Source organism: Mesocricetus auratus, unplaced genomic scaffold (genome assembly GCF_017639785.1).
Source record: "Mesocricetus auratus isolate SY011 unplaced genomic scaffold, BCM_Maur_2.0 Super-Scaffold_100018, whole genome shotgun sequence".
Taxonomy (NCBI): Eukaryota; Metazoa; Chordata; class Mammalia; order Rodentia; family Cricetidae; genus Mesocricetus; species Mesocricetus auratus.
This window is the reverse complement of record NW_024429199.1, coordinates 9778105-9799384: the sequence shown is the minus strand read 5'-3', so window position 1 is coordinate 9799384 and position 21280 is coordinate 9778105. Positions and strand designations below refer to the sequence as shown.

At 40.8% G+C, this 21280-nt stretch overlaps 1 protein-coding gene across 2 annotated transcripts in view; it reads left to right on the top strand.

Moving 5' to 3' along the window:
* The first annotated feature begins 8812 nt into the window (after nucleotides 1-8812).
* Gopc (golgi associated PDZ and coiled-coil motif containing) overlaps nucleotides 8813-21280 on the top strand; it is a 43648-nt gene continuing 31180 nt past the window's right edge. Inside the window, exon 1 of one of the 2 annotated variants that reach the window (XM_005073292.4) lies at nucleotides 8813-9299. In XM_005073292.4, coding sequence (XP_005073349.1) covers nucleotides 9012-9299 — 288 coding nt within the window. In that variant the 5' untranslated portion in view covers nucleotides 8813-9011. The remainder of the gene's footprint in view (nucleotides 9300-21280) is intronic. The other variant, XM_005073291.4, reaches the window with a different exon arrangement.

The following is a 21280-nucleotide window of genomic DNA, read 5'->3' as shown; positions in this document are numbered from 1 at the left end:
CTTCCAACACGGGAGGTTGTGGGTAGCAAGCAACGGTTTTGGTGACACGGTACTCTTTATACCACAGGCTCTGATAACAGGATCTTATGAATGTGTACTCTGTCAGTGTGAGAGGACAGAGGGGGGAGACTCCATTTGCTCCATTTGCCTGGTTAGCAATCATTACAAAGGGGAAGGGCCTAAGCATTGATAAGCTCCCTTAATATCTCTAGGTGAACAAAACCCTGTGTTATTTATGACTTGTGAGTCTAATCTGCAAACACTGCTATTATCTGCAGTTTCCTCGTTTTGTTAAATGTGACACTAAGGAATTAGTGGGAAAAGACAAAGAGCTGGTTTATAGTGGGCCATAAAACCTTTGCATTTTCTGTGACCCTGTATTAAAACCATTTTTTGCAGGACCTAAGCAAGCAGGTGTGTTCTTCTCACATTAATTACTAAGGGGAAACAGGCCTTTTCTCTACTTGTTACTGTTTCGGTGCTGGTTTATTGCTACATGAAACAATGGATTGCAATGTGAAATATTTAGAGCCACAGATAAGGAGCTTGGTTGATCCATCTGTAAATTCACCCAAATACAATGTTCGGGAAAATGTCTTTCTCACTCAAAAATATTAACTCTACTAAAAACAAAACAAAAGATAGGTCTATTATCTTTATCTTCTGGTAATGATGGTACAAAAGACGTCTATTTTCTTCAGAGGGATTTGCTGATTGTGAAATCTTGGAAGGGTGTAGATGGACAGGGCCATGTATCCAGGATGATTCCCTGGGTGACTTCATGTCTTGTCCAGCATGTCGCTGCTGAGGCCTTTGGAAGCGTCTACCAGAGAACTGAACTTTAACATGCTGCTCAGCCACAGCAGAGCAACCCTTTAATGTAGAAAAGCCCCTATTTGAAACCAGTTCCGTCGACCTGATAACCAATTGATCTGATAGCCAGAGTGCCAGTACCATGTGCTCTCCCTATTTGCATGTGGGTTTTGTTGTTGTTTACTTTTATCAGAGACAAAGAGTGATTTTAAAACGTTTTTTCATCAGTGTCTTCCTTTAACTACCTTACTGCTTTTGTCTAATAATACTTTTTAAGTTTTCAAAATTTTCCAATATCAAAGTACATAGCTGACAAAGAAACCCTGTCTCGAAAAACCAAAAAAAAAAAAAAAAAGTACATAGCTGAATTAAAAAAAAAAACTAGAAGAAAATACACAGGGTAGTGGAGGGGGCCCCATGGGTAAAGGCACTTGCAGACAACCCTGATAATCGGAGTTCAGCCCCTGATGGGTGAGAACTGACTTTCAAAAGTTGTCCCCTGACTCCGCATGCCTGCTTCCAGCCGCCCCCCCCCATACACACACCAAAATGCAATAAAAAATTTTAAGAAAGAAAGATAGCAAGAAGGGGAGAATGTCAGTTTTAGTCCTGTCCCAAAGTTAAACATTGTTTTTCTAACCCTTTCTATGCTTGGGCTTTGGAAATACAAAAGAAGAGCTCACTAGACATGTGTGAGTCTGTATGTTGTTAAACAGATGACTTTAAGTTACTTTCATAGTGTGCAGTATCTAATCAGGACGCTGAGGGCTCCTTTTCTTATTTATTGTGCTAGGAAGTAGCACAATAAATACACCTGGCATGGTGGAGCATCATAATTCCAGCACTCAGGAGACTGAAGCAGGAGGATTGTGAGTTCCAGGAAGTCTGTTATACACAGCAAGACCCTGTCAGAAAAGGAAAAAGAAATAACCACAGGAATCCCTTATTCCTACTGACATCTGGAGCTTCCACACGCTGAGCTAGGGGTAGCTACATATGGCTCAGGTTTCTAGTTTCTGAACTTGAGTCCCTAAGACCAAGGATAAGCCATGTGGTTCTTCACATCAGAGGACCCAGAGCACTTCTGATGTTTGTACCAGGTTTCCTGCAGGAAGGGAATGCCAATAAGGAAATACAATGATTTAATCCAACAGCTCTATTCAATATGCATCCCAGAACCTGTGTTTAATCTTTCAGCACAGGAAACAACAGTCTCAAGGAAGTAATTGAACTGCGCTTGGATTGGGTTTTGGTTCAGCTTCTCAAACCAGCTTCCTTCCTGACTTAACTTTATGCTCCCTCCCTCGTGGAAGGTTTTTTTGTTTTTTGTTTTTCTGAGAAACTTTTTATTTTCCATCCACCTTCTTTCCATTTATGCTTAAGTGTTTGCAGAACAGCTGCTACAGATCTGTTCCATTCCAACTCATTCAGTGGCCTGAGCAGTGAGAGTTACAGAGCAGTTCCCAGTAGCTACCTTGGCACTCCAGTTTTCAGTGAAGAGGCTCAGTTGCCTCCTACATGTCTTCAGATCAGTTTGTCACCCCAGGCTGAGTGACAGTGAACCCAGGAGATGGCACAGACCCTGACCTTCCTCCATGGTCACAGCCTTTTCAACAGTCCCGTCCACTTCCTTCATCACTTTAGGTCAGCCATCATTCACATCATCACATTATCGGCGGGAGCTCTCCTGCTGCATGAAATGGCTGTGTTCACATTGCAGAGGAGAATCTGCGTATATGGGATGTCTCTGTGGGGGGTTGCTGGCCAGTCGTGGAACCAGTCACCACTAGAAGACAAGAAGACTCCTGCAAAGCAGCTTGAAACAGGTTAATGAAGGGCCTAGGAATGACGCAACCAGCACTGGGAATGGCTCCTGGCGGTGGCAGCAGTAACTTTCAGTAAAGCTCACTGGCCAGTGTTCCTAGAGGAGATGACCCTGACATCAGCAGTGCTCTCCATGGCAACAACGGTTTGAGCTCCCAGCAGCAGCTTCTCCCAGGTCCTATTCTGATTTATGATGTGGATTTCACCACTTTCTTTTGTCCATGAGGCTGCTGTGTCTGGAAACCACTGCAGGTGCCACCTACGTGGGTCCCTGCTTCGAGGAATTCTTCCTCCTTGGTTTGCAGGATTTCAAGATCCCTGAGCATGGTAAGAAAGTTTTCCTTAAGTTACAGACCACAATTGAGACCAATAGCATAAGAGCCCTTCCTGGGTCATCTGCAAAATGAAACATGAAACTGCAGGGGAAGAGACGCTCTTACTGGTTTCTAGTGGGTAACAAGCAGAGATGCTGATAAACATCCTACAAAGACAGGCTATCACTCATAGGAAGGAATTTTTGCAGTACAAAATATCAACAGTGTCATTGTTTAAGAAAAGAATAGCTTTAGAAAACTCAAATGGATATTGACCTTTCCTGAGTTGTTAAAAATCAAGGATCAAAAATAATTGGCCTGCACTCTGAAGTTACATCATATCTTGTTTATAATATTTTGGGAGCCATTACCACTAAAGGTACCATGAAGAACTCTGTAGGGACGTCTTTTAAATGATTATTCCTGTTATGTTTGTGACATTTTGATGAATTTTAATTTTTGTTACAGATGTCAGCATGAGAAGAAAACGTAGAGATGATAACATTCGATAACCTCTTCCCTACTAACCGTAGAAAACTGAAATTCAGAAAAGAAATTGACTTCCCTAAATTGTACCTGATCTGGCACTAGGGTATCAGCTCCTGGTCTAACAGCAAACTGACTAGCCTAACGCCAAACAGAAAGCTTTTCAAAAGTAAGAACACATGGATTTCTTAGGTTAAAAAATAAGGATTTTAAAAAATGTATACATGATTCTTTCAAAATTGTTTATTCTGAAGCATGTTGAACAAATGTGTTACAGTAAAACAGAAGGAATACTCTCCACTTCATTTTTTTCCTCATATAAAATGAAGATAGCTGGGAATGAATGGTGGTGCACTCTTACAGTTCCAGCACTCAAGAGGCTGAGGCAGAAGAATAGTGAGTTCAAAACCAGCCTGGGCTACAAAAGCAAGTCTCAAAAGGAGTTCTGTCAAAGCATTCTTGTGTTTTAAAATCAAAGTACAAAGAAAGGGTTGAAGGGTTTTCAGAATGTGCTTCTGCGGGGATGGTGCTGACAGAAGTAACCTATTAGAAACCTAAATAAGGGAGGTTAGTGAGGGGGAGTTTGTGTTTGATCTGTAAAGACAGCATCTGAGAAGTAAACAGTGACTCTGACAGGGAATAAAGAGGAAGAATCAATGACCGGTAAATGCTGATAGCCATTCATAGATAGTGGCCTTAGATAATGAGCCGTGCGAGAGGGTAAACAAGAGTACAGAGCAGGTCACAGTGGAGAAGAACTTACAGCTGGTCTTAACAATACAAAGGAGACGCATAGAGTAACAGGGATTGAGAACTTTTCTATATACAAAAAGTCTATATACAAAGTAGTGTCTAGGAAGCTTTAATTGTGGAACAGGAAAAATAATTCTTGAAGCTAAATTATACTGGACTTAATAAATAAGACAGAATGTTGTTAAATAAACCCTTTTCTTTAAATTGTAAAACTATTACTTACAATTTAAAGACTAATGTGTATTTTAGAAATATGTCTAACCATTAAACAATATAAAAGTCTATTTAGCTATGCTCTGTTGCATGTATCAAAGGTATGCTTGAAAAGTAACTGCTTAGGACTGGAGAGGTGACTCAGAAGTTAGGAGCACTGAATGCTCTTCCAGAGGACTCTGTTCAATTCCCAGTACCCACATGGCAGCTCACAACTGTCTGTAACTTCAGTTCAAGGAGATCTGAGCTGCTCACATAGACATATATGCAAGCAAAACACCAATGTGAATAAAATAATAATAAATAAATTACTTCTAAAAAGATTTAAAAAAAGAAAAGTAACTGCTTTTAGAATTTCCTAGGTAAATAGTAGACTACCTTAACTATTGAAGATATTTATAGTTGCAGTACTCTGATAGTCCAAATTCAGGGTTAGAATTTGAGGAATTTTTCTTTTTAAGTGTGTGTGTGGCGTTGGTGGCGCACGCCTTTAATCCCAGCACTCGGGAGGCAGAGGCAGACGGATCTCTGTGAGTTCGAGGCCAGGCTGGACCGACAGCCTCGAAAGCAATACAGAGAAACCCTGTCTCGAAAAAAAACAAAAACAAAACAAAAAAAAAAAAGAATAAAACAACAATCTGCTCCCCCATTTATATTAAAAGAAACGAACAGAGGAAGAATGAGGCTGAACAAACTGCTCAGGAAGGTTCAAGTTTACTTCTTTTGCATGACTTTCTTAAAATTATAAATTGTAGCAATTTTATGTAATAGATAAAGTAACTATAAAATAAGTATAATATTCTGAGGTTTTCCAGGGTTGCTCAAATAAAATGGCAATGAACTTTCCTTGCATTTCTTTATTCTTCATACAACTGTTTATAAATACCAAGAGTACTTAATCTTTTTTCCTACCTCTGGCAGTGTTACAGGAAATTAACAGGAGCAGGAGATGTTTAGTATAAAGCCTGGAACAGAGGAGAGTTTAATACGGATAAACTCTCTATCCTGTGCAAGGAAGAGTTTCTAGTGTCACTAGAGTTGGTGGTGCTCTAGAAGAATATACACTCACTAACTTACAGCCTCCGTCTAGTTACCAAAGAAAACACCATCACCTTCCCTCCGCCTCTACTCTCCTTAGCCTTCACTCCGTTTGTCTTTAGTGATGAAACACGATATGAAAAACTAAGATTGTCAAGCTGAGTGTACTAGATCATGTCTGAATCCCAGCAATCCTAAGGCAGAGACAGGAAGACTGCTACAAGTTTTAGGCCAGTCTGAGCTATGCAACAAGATCCAGGACAGGGCCTGGAGAGATGGCTCAGAGGTTAAGAGCACTGACTGTTCTTCCAGAGGTCCTGAGTTCAATTCCTGGCAACCACATGGTGGCTCACAATCACCTTGAATGAGATCTGGTGCCCTCCCTGGAATGCAGGCAGAAGACTGCATACACAACAAATAAATAAAATATTAAAAAAAAAAGATCCAGGACAGCCGAAGATACATAGTAAAACCTTGTCTCAAAACAATAATGGCAAAATAAAATCAGACTCCTTTTAGTTATGTTATGTTATTTTAAATCACACAAGCATAATTTATGAGTTATTGGAAGAATTTTGTTTGGTTTGGTCTGGTTTGTTTGTTTGTTTTTTAGAAATGGTTTCTCTGTTTAACAGTCCTGACTGTCATGGGACTTTGTAGACCAGGCTGACTTCAAACTCACTGAAATCCACATGCCTCTGCCTCCCAAGTGTTAGGATTAAAGGTGTGTGCCCCCACCACCCAGCCTCAAAGTACCTTTCAATCCAAGTGAAAGTAGAAATATCACAGTCTCTTTTAAGCCATGTGAAAACAAAGTCACAAGTACTGAAATGACAAGTCCCAATCCCGGCACACACAAGGCCACAAATGCAGATACAGTACACTGACAAAAGGTGGCAGCAGTTGACCATTGAGCCTTTCTCCACAGTCCTAGTCTATTGTGACTTGCAGAACTGCAAAATCCCAAATCAAAGGGGACTAAACCTTCTACCAGGAAATCTCATGAGCACTTAAAGTCATCACTGACTGCCAAGATGGTGAGCACCTGGGATGTGGCAGCTGCTATGTCAAATGATAATGAAAAGGGGCAACATGACATGAAATTAACCTGAGACATCTAAGGTTTTACTTGTTGGAGTTGTGAAGGCTGTGACAGAAATGAAGCTGGGTTCTATGCTGAAAATTAGGATATTCGTCATCCATAAGAACACTGGTCCATACGCACAAGCTGTTCAGAATCTCTCACATAATAAGTACTAAATTTAATATTTTAAAAGAAATACAATTTACATTTGGTTTATCTAAAGAGCATTATAATGGGAAATACATTTTTTTGTTGTTATAGTTGTATGTGTATACACCTGTGAAATACTGGCTATAAAAGATTTTGGGATTGATCTGCCAATTTTTCACAGCAACATGAAATGGAGTTCCTATTCTGTATCCTATTGTTAATATGAAAGACTAGTAAGAAAGACACCTATATTAAAATGTCTGCTTTGTGGCATTACTAAAATGCTTAATGTCTACAACTCATTTATTAAGAAATTATACCTACCACAAGATTTGAGAATCAAAGAAATAACTGACACATAGCACATTCTTAATAATTGAAAGCTATTGTTGTTATAGTTTTTAAGTATTTTCCCATTCTCTGTAATTTTTCATTTAAGTTCCTGGCCAAAAAAAAAAAAAGTATTACTAGAGAAAATGGCCTGGAGCTTCCTTAACGTTCTTGCAAATACTGCACATGAAAATATAACAAACCTTTACGGGAGGATAGGCAGGAGACAGAGCTCAGTAAGAGCACTGGCTGCTCTTGCAGAAGGACTTGGTTCCCAGCACCCACATGGTCTCTAACAATGTCTGGAACTCCAGTTCCAGAGGATCTGGTACTGTTCGAGATTTTGTGGGCACTATGCATGCATGTGGTTTATAGAAGTACCATACATGCAGGCAAAACACCCATATACATAAAATAAAATACAAGCAACATTGGGAAAGGATGGGAAGTTTTACACTATTGTGTACTAAGGCCTTTTGAGGCGTTCTCTGCTTTCCGGTCAAGGGAAGGATCGCATAGGTTTTGCTTAGCTAAGTTTGCTGGAGCCAAAATACTTTATTTCTTGATGCTACCCAGTCTTGAATTGGTATCCACAGCGCAAACTAAATCTGTTGTTTCTTAATTCCTATTGGTATTACTTTGTTTAGAGGCTCAGAATGCTGTACACTTTTTGATTGATGGTTGATTAGAAGGGTCTGTCCCAAGAACAGCTTACAAAAGATTCTGGACTCGATTTCCAAATACTCCCGTAGGCGACACAGGAGACACAGTGCCTACCAGCCTACTCGAATTAGACAGGCTTCTCTTTTCCCTTCCAGACCGTCTACTCTTGGACTGGACAGAGGTGGAGGGGAGGCGGAATGTAAAGAAAGCTCTTGCTAACTGCTCCCAAATGCACGTAACATTGGAATTAAAAGTTGTGCGAGCCTCACTATCTTACGCACTCAGCTTGAGCGAGGGTCGTTTCATTAGATTGCATGTCCTCAGTGCCTCAACCGGGACATGACTCAACGTTATGAACATATGAAAATGACACAGGAAGGAGGGCACTATACTAGTTTATAAGATAACCACGGCATCCCAAATAGCTGCTTTAGAAATACATGATCTGTGATACAGTAAGACGAGTGCCACGTGCCAAGTACTATCGCTTTCAGTTTCCCTTAATACTAAGCGAAGTCGGTTTTGGAAACTAGGTTGCCAAATTAGTTGACACCACTGAGGTGGGGCGGCTAGCTAGCGTGTGAGAACCTGTAGGCCCTGAACCCAGGCTTGTCAACCACACACGAAGGGGCCATAGATTCAGCAAAACCCGGTCAGCAGCTTCCACGGACAGCTTCAGGCAGTTCCTAACTGGAACGCACTGTCTGGTTCACCGAGAACAGCCAGTGTACCCACCCACCCCGCCCTAAGTCACAGCAGGAAAGCCAAAGGGAAAACGTGGCTGTTGCGCATGCTCACAAGGCCCTCCGCGCTCCCACCCGAGCCCTTTGACGCCCCCGCAGCAACTTTTCCCAGATGACTGTGGACCGCTTCCCCGCCCACTGTGAAGCCAAACTGGCGGATGCCAGTTCCCTCAGCGACCCTTCCTTTCCTCCGGCCTTTCCCGCTCGCAAGGGCCCGCCGCATCCCTTCCGCTTCTCAGGGTTTTGCCAGTCGTCAACATGGCCGCAGACTCCCGGAGGCGGAGGCTTTTCATTGGCCGAGGTCTCTCACGGCCCCGCCCACTTCCTTCCTCTGGGCTGCGCTGGCTCTGGCCTCCGCTACGCATGCGCGGCGGGGGCGGGCCGGGATGCGGGCGGGTCTTCCGTGTGCCGCCGTCGCTGCTTCGGCCGCGCTGTCCCTGCGGCTCTGGAGCTGCGCTGCCGGCGTTGGCGGCGCGAGGGAAGGGAGGGGACCGGCGGGGCTTGTGTGCGCTCGCGAGGGGCGCCGCGGTGCCAGCAGTTCCCCTCGCGCGGGGCGGGCGGCCAGGGTGAGCAGCAGTCGGCGAGGCCTTGGACGGCGCCATGTCGGCGGGCGGCCCATGCCCGGCGGGAGCCGGCGGCGGCCCAGGGGGCGCCTCCTGCCCTGTGGGGGTCTCCCCTGGCGGGGTGTCCATGTTCCGGTGGCTGGAGGTGCTGGAGAAGGAGTTCGACAAGGCCTTCGTGGATGTGGATCTGCTTCTGGGGGAGATCGATCCCGACCAGGCGGACATCACTTACGAGGGGCGGCAGAAGATGACCAGCCTTAGCTCCTGCTTTGCGCAGCTTTGCCACAAAGCCCAGACTGTGTCCCAGATCAACCACAAGCTAGAGGTGAGCCTCGGGGGCTGGCAGTAATGGCATTCAACCCCAGGCTGTCCGAGGGCGTTAGATCCCATTTTACGCACCAGGAAAACGACCCTATAAAACTGTCCACTGGGGCACCTCTCAGCTTCGAATGTGATAAGCAAAGGAATGAGGAGCGGGTGGGGGAGGACAAGGATGGAGACCGACGTGTGGGTCTCCCGGTTCTGTCATCCACCTCCCAGCATCTCACTTAGGAGGGACCACTATCTGCCCTGTGAGTGTTACATTACAGACAAAACCAAGATCCTCTGTCGGGGAATACTACCTCAGCCCTCCTTTGGACGTGTGAGTTTTGCAGATCTGCGTTGATGATAAGCTAGATTGATATATTTTCGGACAGATGCAGCTCTGATTATTTTCATCGAATAGCCCAGATCATCGTCCGTGGCTGTACAGAGAGACATGCATGAACTTTAAGGGAAAGTTCTTAGGGAAATGTAATGGAGTACATGCTACTACGGTCCTTCTCGGTTTACATTCACGCTTCGTCCTTAAATTACAGGCAAATATGTCTTCAGAGCTCACTGCCAATATTCAAGGAACTTCTAACATGGGAGGTGTACGTGTCTGTACTTTACAGTAGTTCCCAAATGGTAGACATTTTAGAGTATGTGAAGACAACCTTTTGCCTTGGTTTCTAATCAAAGGGTGGGGGAAGACTCCAAAACAAAACTCCACACCTCCCATTTTGTGTGGGAAATCAAATGAGGGCAGTATTACAAGATTGAGAAATCATGGTGTGTTAACATTATGTGGAAAGTACTTTAGAAATAGACAATTTAAATGGAGAATGGGTCTTTCATTTTAAGGATGATTTAAAAAAAAGTGAGAGTCTGTGATGTGTGAAGTTCTTTGTGCCTTAGCTTTCCAAAGAGCTTCTCATTACTGCTAACTGTGACAATGATAGTGCCCATTGTGTCCAGATTAATGTGTGTGCCAGATTGGTTTCCTGTCCTTCATAGTGGTCATCAGTCTTCCAGATTAGTTAACCATGAAAAACATGGTGCCACTAATATTTGATAGCATCTATTTACGTATTTAGGATTTCATGGTTTCTTTTTGAAAGGGTTGGGATGAAAGTGTTTATATAAGTATTAAGTATAGTTGGGCAGTGGTGGTGTCTGCCTCTAATTCCAGAATTTGGGAGGCCAGCCTGGTCTACAAAGCAAGTTCCAGGACAGCCAGGGCTGTTACACAGAGAAACCCGAGTAAAAACAAAATAAACAAACAACAACAACAACAAAACAATGAAAAGTACAAACAAACAAGAAGTATTAAGTATAGTTAAGTGAAAATGTCTCTTGATTTTCTTTTTATAAATGGTAATTTCTAGAAGCTGAGTTTTCAGGTAGTAGTAAATTGCATTTGATGGTTTTTAAAATAGTATTTTAGCTTTAAAGATCAAAAATGGGTAGCTGTTATCACATGAGAAATTACATACCATTTACATCTTTAGCCATATCCTGGAGATAACGGTTTTTAAAGAATAAAACAGTTTCTAGTATTTTTTAATGACCTAAGGAAGCTATAAAATCTAATTTAGAAAAAAAAAAGAATTTTTCTATGAATAGTAGGTGCTCATCTTTAAAATCCTTAAATAATTTAAAGGAATATTTCTTAATAGATCATGTGTGTAATAACTTATGCATGTTCTCCTTTTTTCAAAAATTATACATGCGTATTCTAAGTCTTATGTACTGTCTTAGGAAGTAGCATTATTTCTTAAAATAAATGCTTAGATTGGGTGTGTTATCAAATGCCTTTAATACCAGTACCTGGGAGGCAGAGGCAGGCAGGTCTCTATGAGTTGAAGGCCAGCTTGATCTACAAAGCAAATTCCAGGATAGCCTCTATATAGCAGATGTCTTGGAAAAGAGAGAGAGGGAGAGGCAGGCTAGCATATTACAATGTTGAGTGTGTTTTTCAGAGTGTATGCAACTCTTGATCCAGAGATACACGTGAGGGAGATTATTTGATTTTTGTTGTTTATGTGTACTAGCAACTATACATGATTTATCTGTGTTAATTTTTACACATAGACACGTCTGTAGTTTACAAGGAATAGTTGTGTACTGCTGTGAAAAGACCTATTGTTAGCCACACCATCCCAAGTAGACCTAGTATGCCACAGACAGAGTTTCAGGGGATGCTCTATAAACTGTTGACGATCTCCTGAGATTCTCAGTATTGAAATCTTATAAGAAATTCTGATGCTTTCTTACTCTGTTTTGATTATGTCCCTGTAAGCAAATGCACTTGTTGTTTTAACTATTCTATGTGGATGTTAAATAATTTGAAGCTGCTTATTGTTCGTGTAACAGATGTACACCAAGTTTAGTGGTTTTAAAGATTAATATTAAACCATCTTATAATAAATTGTTTTTATATTCTCAAGACACATATAACTCTAATGTGGGTAATTTATAATCTGTAACCCCGGTACTTAGGTGGTGGAGGCAGTAGGATCAGAAGTTTAAGGCTAGCCTGGGCTACATGAAACCCTGTCTCAAAAAAAAAAATCTCAAAAGATAAAACAAGCAAACAAGCTATGTAAATTGGTCTTCTGTATCCTTCCAAATTACCACTTTTATCCACTCCTTGTGTTTTTAGGTAATACTATACTTCACATTAATCCAATGGTTAGAAAAACAGTTTTACTGAAAAAAAATCATAAGTTCCCTTCTAAATTAAATATAAATACCATCCACAAAGCTTTTTGCTGTAAGTTATATTTTGCAAAATACGTATAGAGAATTGGTGACTGAAAAAAATTATACTATTCTGAGGTGGTACCATTTCAAATTAAATCTCTCAAACTTCCTGCGCCTGAGAGTTCCTGCTGTAGTGGGTTGCTTGATTGAGGCCCAGCTAGAGTCATTCAAGAGTATGATATCAGCAGCAATGGTAATAACAATGATAACAATACACCTAGGCTGTGCTTGGTGGCCCTTGTCTATAATCCTAGCTCTATGAAGGCAGAGGGAGGAGGATCAAGGGCATTTTCAGCTACATTGAATTCAGGGCCATCCTGGGCCACATGACACCCTCTTTCCAAAAATCAAAAATTATACCTTCTATGACATGTCTTTCTTTCCCAGTAGCTGAACTAGTTAGTGTCTCTTTAAAGTGATTTACTGTTCAAATCATTAGTGTGTAAGCATTTTGACGGATGGGATAGGATGGATGAGGATTCTGGCACTGGAATACTGAGTGTTACAGCTCAGATGGAAAGGTATTCTGGCAGTCAGGAGCCAGGTAATACCACAGGTCACAGTAAGCGTAGCAGCTTATAGCCCTGCTTCAGGGAAAGGCTTCCCCAGTGTAAGCAAAGTTGTTACAGTTCGGCTCCAGTCCAGAATGTAATAACTTCTCTTGCCAGGGAAGGTTTCCCCAGTGAAAAGTCTTATAACCCTGCTCTGCTCTGCTCCACCCAGGGTCGTCTCTGCTCCAGTGAAAGAAGGTCTCACCCAAATCTCATTCATGAGATTGATTGGGAGGAAAGAATCCAGGAGAGTGGCTGCCTTCTGCCAGGGTAGTAGGGGCAGCCAGGCAGCCCGAACAGCCAGAAGCTGAACAGGCAGAGGGTTTATATAGGGCTTTTTAGGGGCAGACTTTTTCCAGGGAGATTTCCAGGGTGGGGATTGGTCAGATTTCAATCCCTGAGCTCAGAATGGCTAGATCTTCTGCTCAGGGATTGGTTGATTTTCTGCACAGATTTAAAGTCAGATTTGACTCTGGTTTCAGGGCCAAAGTGTGTTTCTTTCACTGGTCCCTTTTAGCCTTTTGGCTCTAATTTTAGGGCCATGGTGTATTTCTTTCACTGACTCTGATTCCAGGGACAAAGTGTGTTTCTTTGGCGCTGGTTTCATGGTCAGTGTGCATTTCTTTGGTTCTGGTTGCAGGGCCAAAGTATATTTCTTTGGCTCTGCTCAGGGTGTTTCTTTAGCTGGACCTTTTTCCTTACAATTAGTAGAGAAGTATTAAGCATTGGTCAGAAGTTGGGTTGACGTTAAGCTGATAATATACTTGTCTTCATGCAGCTTTAAGTTTGTGCTCTTTGGTTTATTGTGTGTATGTGCCTGCTTTTGTGTGTATGCATGCATGCGTGCTCATGTGCATAAAGGACAGAGCTCAGCAGGTATCTTCCTTGTGTTTTGAGAAGGGTCTCTCGCTGATCCTGGAACTTGCTGATTTGGTTAAACTGGTCTGGCCAGCAATGCCCTGGGACACCCTGTCTCCATTTCCCAGTCCTTGGGTTACAGGTGGCCTTCCATGCCTGAGTTTTTACCTGGGTGCCGGGATCTGAACTTTAATCCGCATACGTGTATAGCAGGTATTTTATCAACTGAACCATCTCCCTAGCTCCTTTATTTCTGAAACAGAATCTCTTGACGTCATGGCTGCCTCAACCTCATATCCAAGAATGACCTTGGATCTCTGGCTCCCCCCATCTCCATTTCCCTGAAGAAATTACAGTTAATCTAAGACATAATGGATTAATAGAAGTTAAGCTAAGAGATGCAGAAATATTATCGCACAGGGTACAAAATAGAGAAACTAGGAAGTGGAAAGTATAGTGATGCTCCTAGGCATACAAGAGGTGAGATGCCAAATGAGTTTGTATTGGTAAGTACAAACCAAACTTGCCTTGTTTCATAGGCTGTGCCATAGACTCAGACCTTATTATTACAATAGGAGCAAGCATTTTAAACTAGATGAGTGTCTCAGGTACAAGGTTAGAATAGACTATCCTGACTATAATATGCAGAAATTTGGGAAAATAAACGTGAATGCAAGAAACAATTCTGGAGCTTCAAATTGTCCTTTTAACAATATGATAGCATAAAAAGTATGATAATGTAGATAGGAAAGTATTCAGAACAGGAGAAACTTGAAAGGTAAAATTCAACAGACTCTACAGATGGATTAGAATGAGGGAGAGTTGAGGAATTCAGAATGACTCTATAGTGTGTCACTCTTGTATAGCTGGTCCCTGAATAGATGGATATGTGATATTAGCAATAATGATATATTGCAAACATTACTAGTCTCTGTCCTAAGTTTTTTGTTTTGTTTTTGTTTTCCATACTCATCTAATTTTCACAGCAGTTCCTTAAGATATATTTATAATTATGGTTTTTGTTATATTATAGAAGTGACACAAAAGGCCCACATCTACAAAGCTGAAGAAATCATGCTGTATAAACAAATTGTTTTTAAATGAAAAAACTAAGTGAGCATGTTCATGAGCCAGCAAGAATTGCCTATTTAAGGGAGAAACTGAGCATGATGGGAAATAGAAGAGTAAGGACGAACTGCCAGGCAGTGCTCAGGACCTACAGCCAGTGTGCTCTGTACTATGACTCTCTCCAACAGTGTTCATCTTTACGTATGGACACGGTAAAGAGAGTAATACATAGGTTCAACCTGTGTTGCAGCAAAGGAGTCTGTTAGTTGGACAAGGAAGTTATTAAAATGAAACTGGTAATGATGAAATGGAGGCAATTTAAGATGCAGGAAGTAGGAACACAGGAGTTGATCATTACACAGACACAGTTGGTAAGGCAGAGAAAGTAATGATTGTATCACATTTGTGGTAGGAAAATGTATTTGTTGGTATGTGGAGGAGTCACTTAAGTGTCCCTCCAACCCCAGTTTGTGTTCACCAAAGTGATATTGAGAAACAGTGTCTTCCAAATTGAATAAAATCCAGGTTCCTTATTTGGACTGACAAGCTCTGTAGGATCTGACATCTGGTCATCTCTTCAACAATATATCTTGTCATTCTTTACTCTTACTCTTTATGATCCAGACACACTTTTCAAAGGCACTGACAGTATTCTCAACTTTTTTATTTTAGGACCCCTTGGCACTTAAATTTCGGAGACCTCAGAGAGCTTTATTTCTATTTGGATATGTGTGTGTATAATTACTATTTTGAAGTTGAAACTAAGAAAGTTGTAAATAATATATATTAATTTGGATGGGGATAGACAGTAAATGGGTTTCTATATGGAGTCTGTGCTGGCCCCTTGGGGTTCTCCTGTCTTGGCCTCCCAAGTATTATGATAGCAGGCATGCCACCACCATGTTAATGTTAATATCATTTTAAATTTAAAATAGCTTTTCCAGGGGCTGGCGGTTAAGAGCAGTGACTGTTCTTCCAGAGGTCCTGAGTTCAATTCCCGGCAACCACATGGTGGCTCACAGCTACCTTGAATGAGATCTGGTGCCCTTTGCTGGCATGCAGGCAGAAGACTGTATACACAATAAATAAATTTAAAAAAAAATAGCTTTTCCAAAGCCAAATAGAATTAATGAACAGAATAACATTGTTTTCTATATTTTTCAAATCTTTTTAGCATCTGGCTTAATGGGTAATAGTTGGATTCTTGTATCTGTCTCTGTATTCACTTTTATTGTGAGAGCATTTTGTTGGTAGGAAAAAAATATGACCAGACAGAGAGATCAGTGGCTGGTAGGGAGGAGTTTTGACAGCCCCTCCAGGTAATTGTTGCTATTCTCTGGAGGTAAAAGTTGACAAGAACTCAGGCGGTAGAAGCAGGAAGATCCCTGTGAGTCCCTGGCCATGCCGGGCTACATAGCAAGTTCTAGGCCAGCCAGGAGTGAGACTGTAGCAAAGCAATTTTTTAAAAAAGGTGACAAGAGATAATTTCTTCCAAGACCAGACAAGATTTGGTGTGTTAAGGGTGTATGGCTGTCGACTTGAGACTGGGTTGTTTGGTTTGGTTTTGATTTTTGGTTTTTTGAAACAGGGTTTCTCTGTGTTGCCCTGGTTGTCTTGGAACTTGCTCTGTAGACCAGGCTGGCCTTGAACTGATCTGCCTGCCTCTGTGTTTCTTAAAGGTTGGTTATAATGTAGACTCTAAAAGAAAGAAAGTGAATTATTTATATAATGGATGTTTTTAAATTGGTGTTTTTAGTGTACAAAATAATGAGTTTATTATGACATTTTCATACGTATTGGTGTGTGTGCTTTTTTCCTGTGTTGCTTCTGTCTTTGTATTTATACCTGCCACCTGACTACTCTGCTGCACTCTCCCCCACTGTTACATTAGTCAGTATTGGTCTGTCTAGTAGGCTCTATATCCGGGATGATTTTGTAATATCAGGCATGGATCATTTTAAAGTGGCTTGCTGATTTTTTTTTTTTAGGTCCACCAGTTTTTGATACATCTTACAGAATATTTAAGTATAGCATTTGTTAGTGTTTCCCTTGTCATCAAGAAAATCCTTAGATTTGGGAAAATTGTCCAACTCATATATGATGGATTTCAAGTTTTCCAGGATTCCAGTTTTCACTTAAAAACTCCAATTTGATCTTTAGTAACAAATACTGTCATATTCATTCTCAGGAATGTATCTGTGGTTTGTCCCTTTTTTTTATTTTGTGCTTGAGACAGGTCTCACTATGCAGTCCAGGGTGTCCTTTAATTCGTGATCTGCCTAGATTAGCCCCTTGGTGCTGGGGTTATTAGTTGTGCATCAACCACACTCTCGGCGGCTTTGTCCTTCTCCCAAGTCAAGATGTTCTTTAAAGGGAAAACGTCCAGTTTGTAAGTCAAGCAGTTGCCTAGGTCCTTTTTCTTCTAGATAGCGTATGTTGCTATACAGTAGACATGCTTTGCTTCCATCTTATCACAAGAAGGATAAAAAGGCATGTATTCAGAGATTGAAACTTGCAAGGAATTAGTAATTGTTTATTCCTAAAGGACAGTATGTTAAAGCTGAATGCCTGCAGTGAAGAGAGTGGCAACTACTGGTGTAGTTTGTGCCCTGCATGGCCCTGTGCACCCGTGTCAGCATTTACTTACTAGAGCTTTCGCATTGTTACTACAGACATCTGCCTAGTGACATTTTATTATCATGAAAGTGGCCTGCACCGTGACAGTGTCCCATAGGCCTTGGGAGGGAACTTGCACTTTAGTAAGGCTGAAACTACAGAAAAATACATAAACACCTCTTTGTGAGTCTTTAAATTTCTTTCACGTAGTTTTTAATCACGTGATATATAAAATTGACTTTATAAGGACCTTGGACATCTTACCTCTTTTTTTTTTTTGTCCCTTTTTTTAAAGACTTATTTATTATGTATATTCTATCTGCACGTATGCCTGCACTCCAGAAGAGGGCACCAGATCTCATTATAGATGATTGTGAGCCGTATGGTTGCTGGGAACTGAACTCAGGACCTCTGGAAGAGCAGCCAGTGCTCTTAATCACTGAACCATCTCTCCAGCCCCTTACCTTACTTGTACTTTTTTTTTAAGTAGTAAAAAAAATGCCTCTCAAAATGTAAGACTTACATTTTAAAAATAATGTCTGTCACTAATTAACATATAGCCTATTATCTTAGGTTTGCACTGTATACCAGGTCTCTATAACCTTTTCTGGGGTAAGATGCACCCTTGTTTTATTCGCACTCATGTGTGCGTGCCTGTCTGTCTGTCTATCTTCAGATCCCAGCCTAGTGTTAGGTATGTTAGGAATTCTGTGAATGTGTGATGGTGTGGAAAACGATAAATAAAAATGTTTTCATTTCTACACTGCAGACCATTTTGGGAAGAAATAGTGACTAATAAAATTAGTAATCTTTATGATTGGATAGAGAAAACTCATAGTGACTAGATAAAATTTTCTTGGGAAAGCTCCCTAACTTACATGAGCACACTGTTTAAAGGCTGACTTGAAATAGAAAGACATTGTTACCTGCTTTGAGAAGTGACATTTGACCTTTGAACGTATTTTCAGTGTATAGTATTAGCCTTGTGTTTTAGAATGGGATTTGCTGGTTTTCTTTAATTTTGAAGAGTAGGAAAAACACTACATTGAGCATAGGGAGAAAAAAGAAAATAGACTAAGATATATATTTATATTGAGTTAAATTAAATGACCATTTGAATAAGAAGAAAGGGAATAGAGCAGAATACCCTGCTGGTTGCATTGTCTCCTTGACTCTTGCCACAAGTAAGGCTGTGGAGGATGATTCTGCTTCTGTCAGATGCAATACAATCCTTTGTGTAAGCATCAGCATGATACTTCCTTTTCAAAGTTTATTTCTCAGGGTGGGGAGACAGTAATGACAGATAAGGTGGCTGGGTGTCTTTTGGTGGAAGAAGCAGATGACATGTAAATATTTTGTTATGAATTTGCAGATGAGTATTAAATCACAGTAGGTTGTAAGCATGTGCGTGTGGTCTGTATGTGCATGTATGTGTAGGTGTATGTGCACATGGAGGCCAGAGGTCAGTTTTTGCCGGGTATTTTAGTTGCTCTTCTCCACTTTATTTTCTGAGACAGGGTCTCACGCTAAACCCAATGTTCAGCGATTCAGCCAGGCTGCCTGTGAGTTAGCAAGCTCGGGGAATCCTGTTTCTTCTGCTCAGCACTGGAGCTCTGGACACGTGCTCCAGTGGTTAAGAATTATATTAGCGGGCGGGAAAGAATAATATTAGCAAGGAATTGGTTTTTAAAAAGCTGTTACCTACTGGTTATTTAGTGCCAAATGGTCAGCCCTGAAAACATACACACAAGTAAAATTATACAGGTTTTATTTAGAAATATGAATATTGAAATATGAAATACACATACATGTGCATGTAGCAAAGTTAATGAGAAAAGAGGCCATGAATCTTAAAGCAAGCAGGGAAGAATATATGAGAGAGTTTGGATGGAGGAAAGCAAAGGGAGAAATGTAATTATACTATAAATCTCAAAAATATAAGAAAAAACGATTTTTTTTTACATATGAATGTTTGGCCTGCATGTGTATAGGTGTCCCACGTATGTGCCTGGTGCCCGCAGAGGCTAGAAAAGGGGGTCTAGTACCCTGGAACTCGAGTTACAGACAGTTGGAAGCTTCCATATAAGTGCTGGGAACCCAGTCATCTGCAGGAGCGGTGATCTTAACCACTGAGCCATCTCTGTAGCCCCAGGAATGACCTTGATAGAACAATTTGGAAGAGTGAGATGGGGAGTGGAATAGTAATAACGCATTCAGTGAAGGCTGATGGTAATCCTATAGTGATCTGTACATCATTTTTACTTTGCGCAGTATATTTAAAAGTTTTTACTGTACTTTTTGACTGACATGTAACTATTGTACTTTTTTATAAGCATTGTTTTTGATTTATGATAAGACTGTAAAAACTGCTCTTCTAGCTGTTTTAAAATATACACATTATTGCTAACCCTGGGCATCTAAACTGTACAGTACAACCCCAGAATGTATCCTTCCTCTCTAACTATGCCTTTGTACCTGTAGTTAGTCTTAACCTCCCACCCCACCTCCTTCAAGTTCCTGGTAACCACTTGAACCTCTGCCTCTATGAAAACAGTTTTTTAGGTGCTGCATATGAGTGAGATCGTGCAATATTCAGCTTTCTGTGTCTGGCTTATTTCACGTAACATAATATCCTCCATGTTGCTTCACATGACATTTTTTGATTTGTGAGTACTGTCCCATGGTGTGTATATACACCTGTGTGTGCGTGCCGCATTTTATATACTGTATTTTCTTTGTTTTACCCATTAGTGGGTACTTAGGCTGATTTCTTATCTTGGCTTGGTCACAACAAATAGTGTTACAGTGAGCATAGGCTTCCTTTTTTTAATGTACTGATTTCATTTCCTTTGGATATACCTAAATTGTGAGCTTGCAGATAGTTGTATCTTTGGTGTTTTGCTTTTTTGTTTGTTTGAGGAAACACCATACTGTCTTCAATGATGGCTATACTATTTGGGTTTCTTTTTTTCCTCCTTTCATATTCTTGCTAGTTGGCTTATTTCTATTGCTAGTCGACATTTTAACTGGGTATTTTGTTGTAGATTTGACTTTTATTAGTTCACTAATGATCCCTGCTGTTAAGCTATTTTTTAATGTACCTGTTACTAAATATTTTTTGAAGTGTCTAGCCCAGTTTTAACTAGGATATTTAGTTGTTTGTTGGGGAGGAGTTCTAGTCCTTTATGTGCTTTGGCTATTATCTCCCTATCAGATGTATAGTTTGCAAAGTGACATACCTCCTCCAACAAGGCAACACCTTCTAATCCTTTTCAAGTGGTTCTACCAACTGGGGAAAAACATTCCATATATGAGTTTATGGGGACCACTACACAGTGCTTTTAAGGTTTTATACCAATTTAGAAAAATTTTAAAAAAGACATTTAATAGGCTCAAAAAATAGACAAATACCTCATGTTTTGTGTTGAAAGAGTATTGTTAAGCTATCAGTATTACACAGAGAAGTCTACAGATTTAATGCAGTTCCTTCAAAATAAAAATGACATTCATCACACACAAACAGAAAAACGAAACTCTAAAATTTATGTAGAATCACAAAAAAGTCTGAATAGCCAAAGCAATTGTGAAAGCAAAAAGAGAATAAACCACCAAACCGTAGTCACCAAAACAGCAGTGAATAATGCAGAGATAGCTCGGAGATGAACCCCTTCAACTTTATGGTGAGCTGAGCCTTGAACAAGCCGCTAATACGTAGTGCCTAAAGGACAGACTTCTTCAGTAAATGATTCGGGATGGGGGAATGCACACGTGAGAGATGTTAGGCTTGCTTTTCTAACTGTATACCCAAAGTAAAAATAAAACCAACTCCAAGTGGGTTAGGTATCTAAGTGCTAGATGTGAGACTGAGAAGAAAAGCGGGAGCAAAGCCTGGCGACCTTGGCGGCCCTGTGTTATCTCCCAACGCCGTTCCTCTGCTGATACTGGTGATCCAAGGACCACCTCTTGAGGACTGCTGTCATAGAAAGCCTTTTCCTGGAGTTGATTTAGTAACCCCTGAGTTCTAGGGAATGTCTGTAAATGAACCTTCCAGGTCAGGTATAAGAAAATGAAAAGATGTCTACCAAAGAAAATCTCTATGTAATGCTTTGGGTTTTCTTTTTAGTTTTAGTTTTGTTTTTGAGAC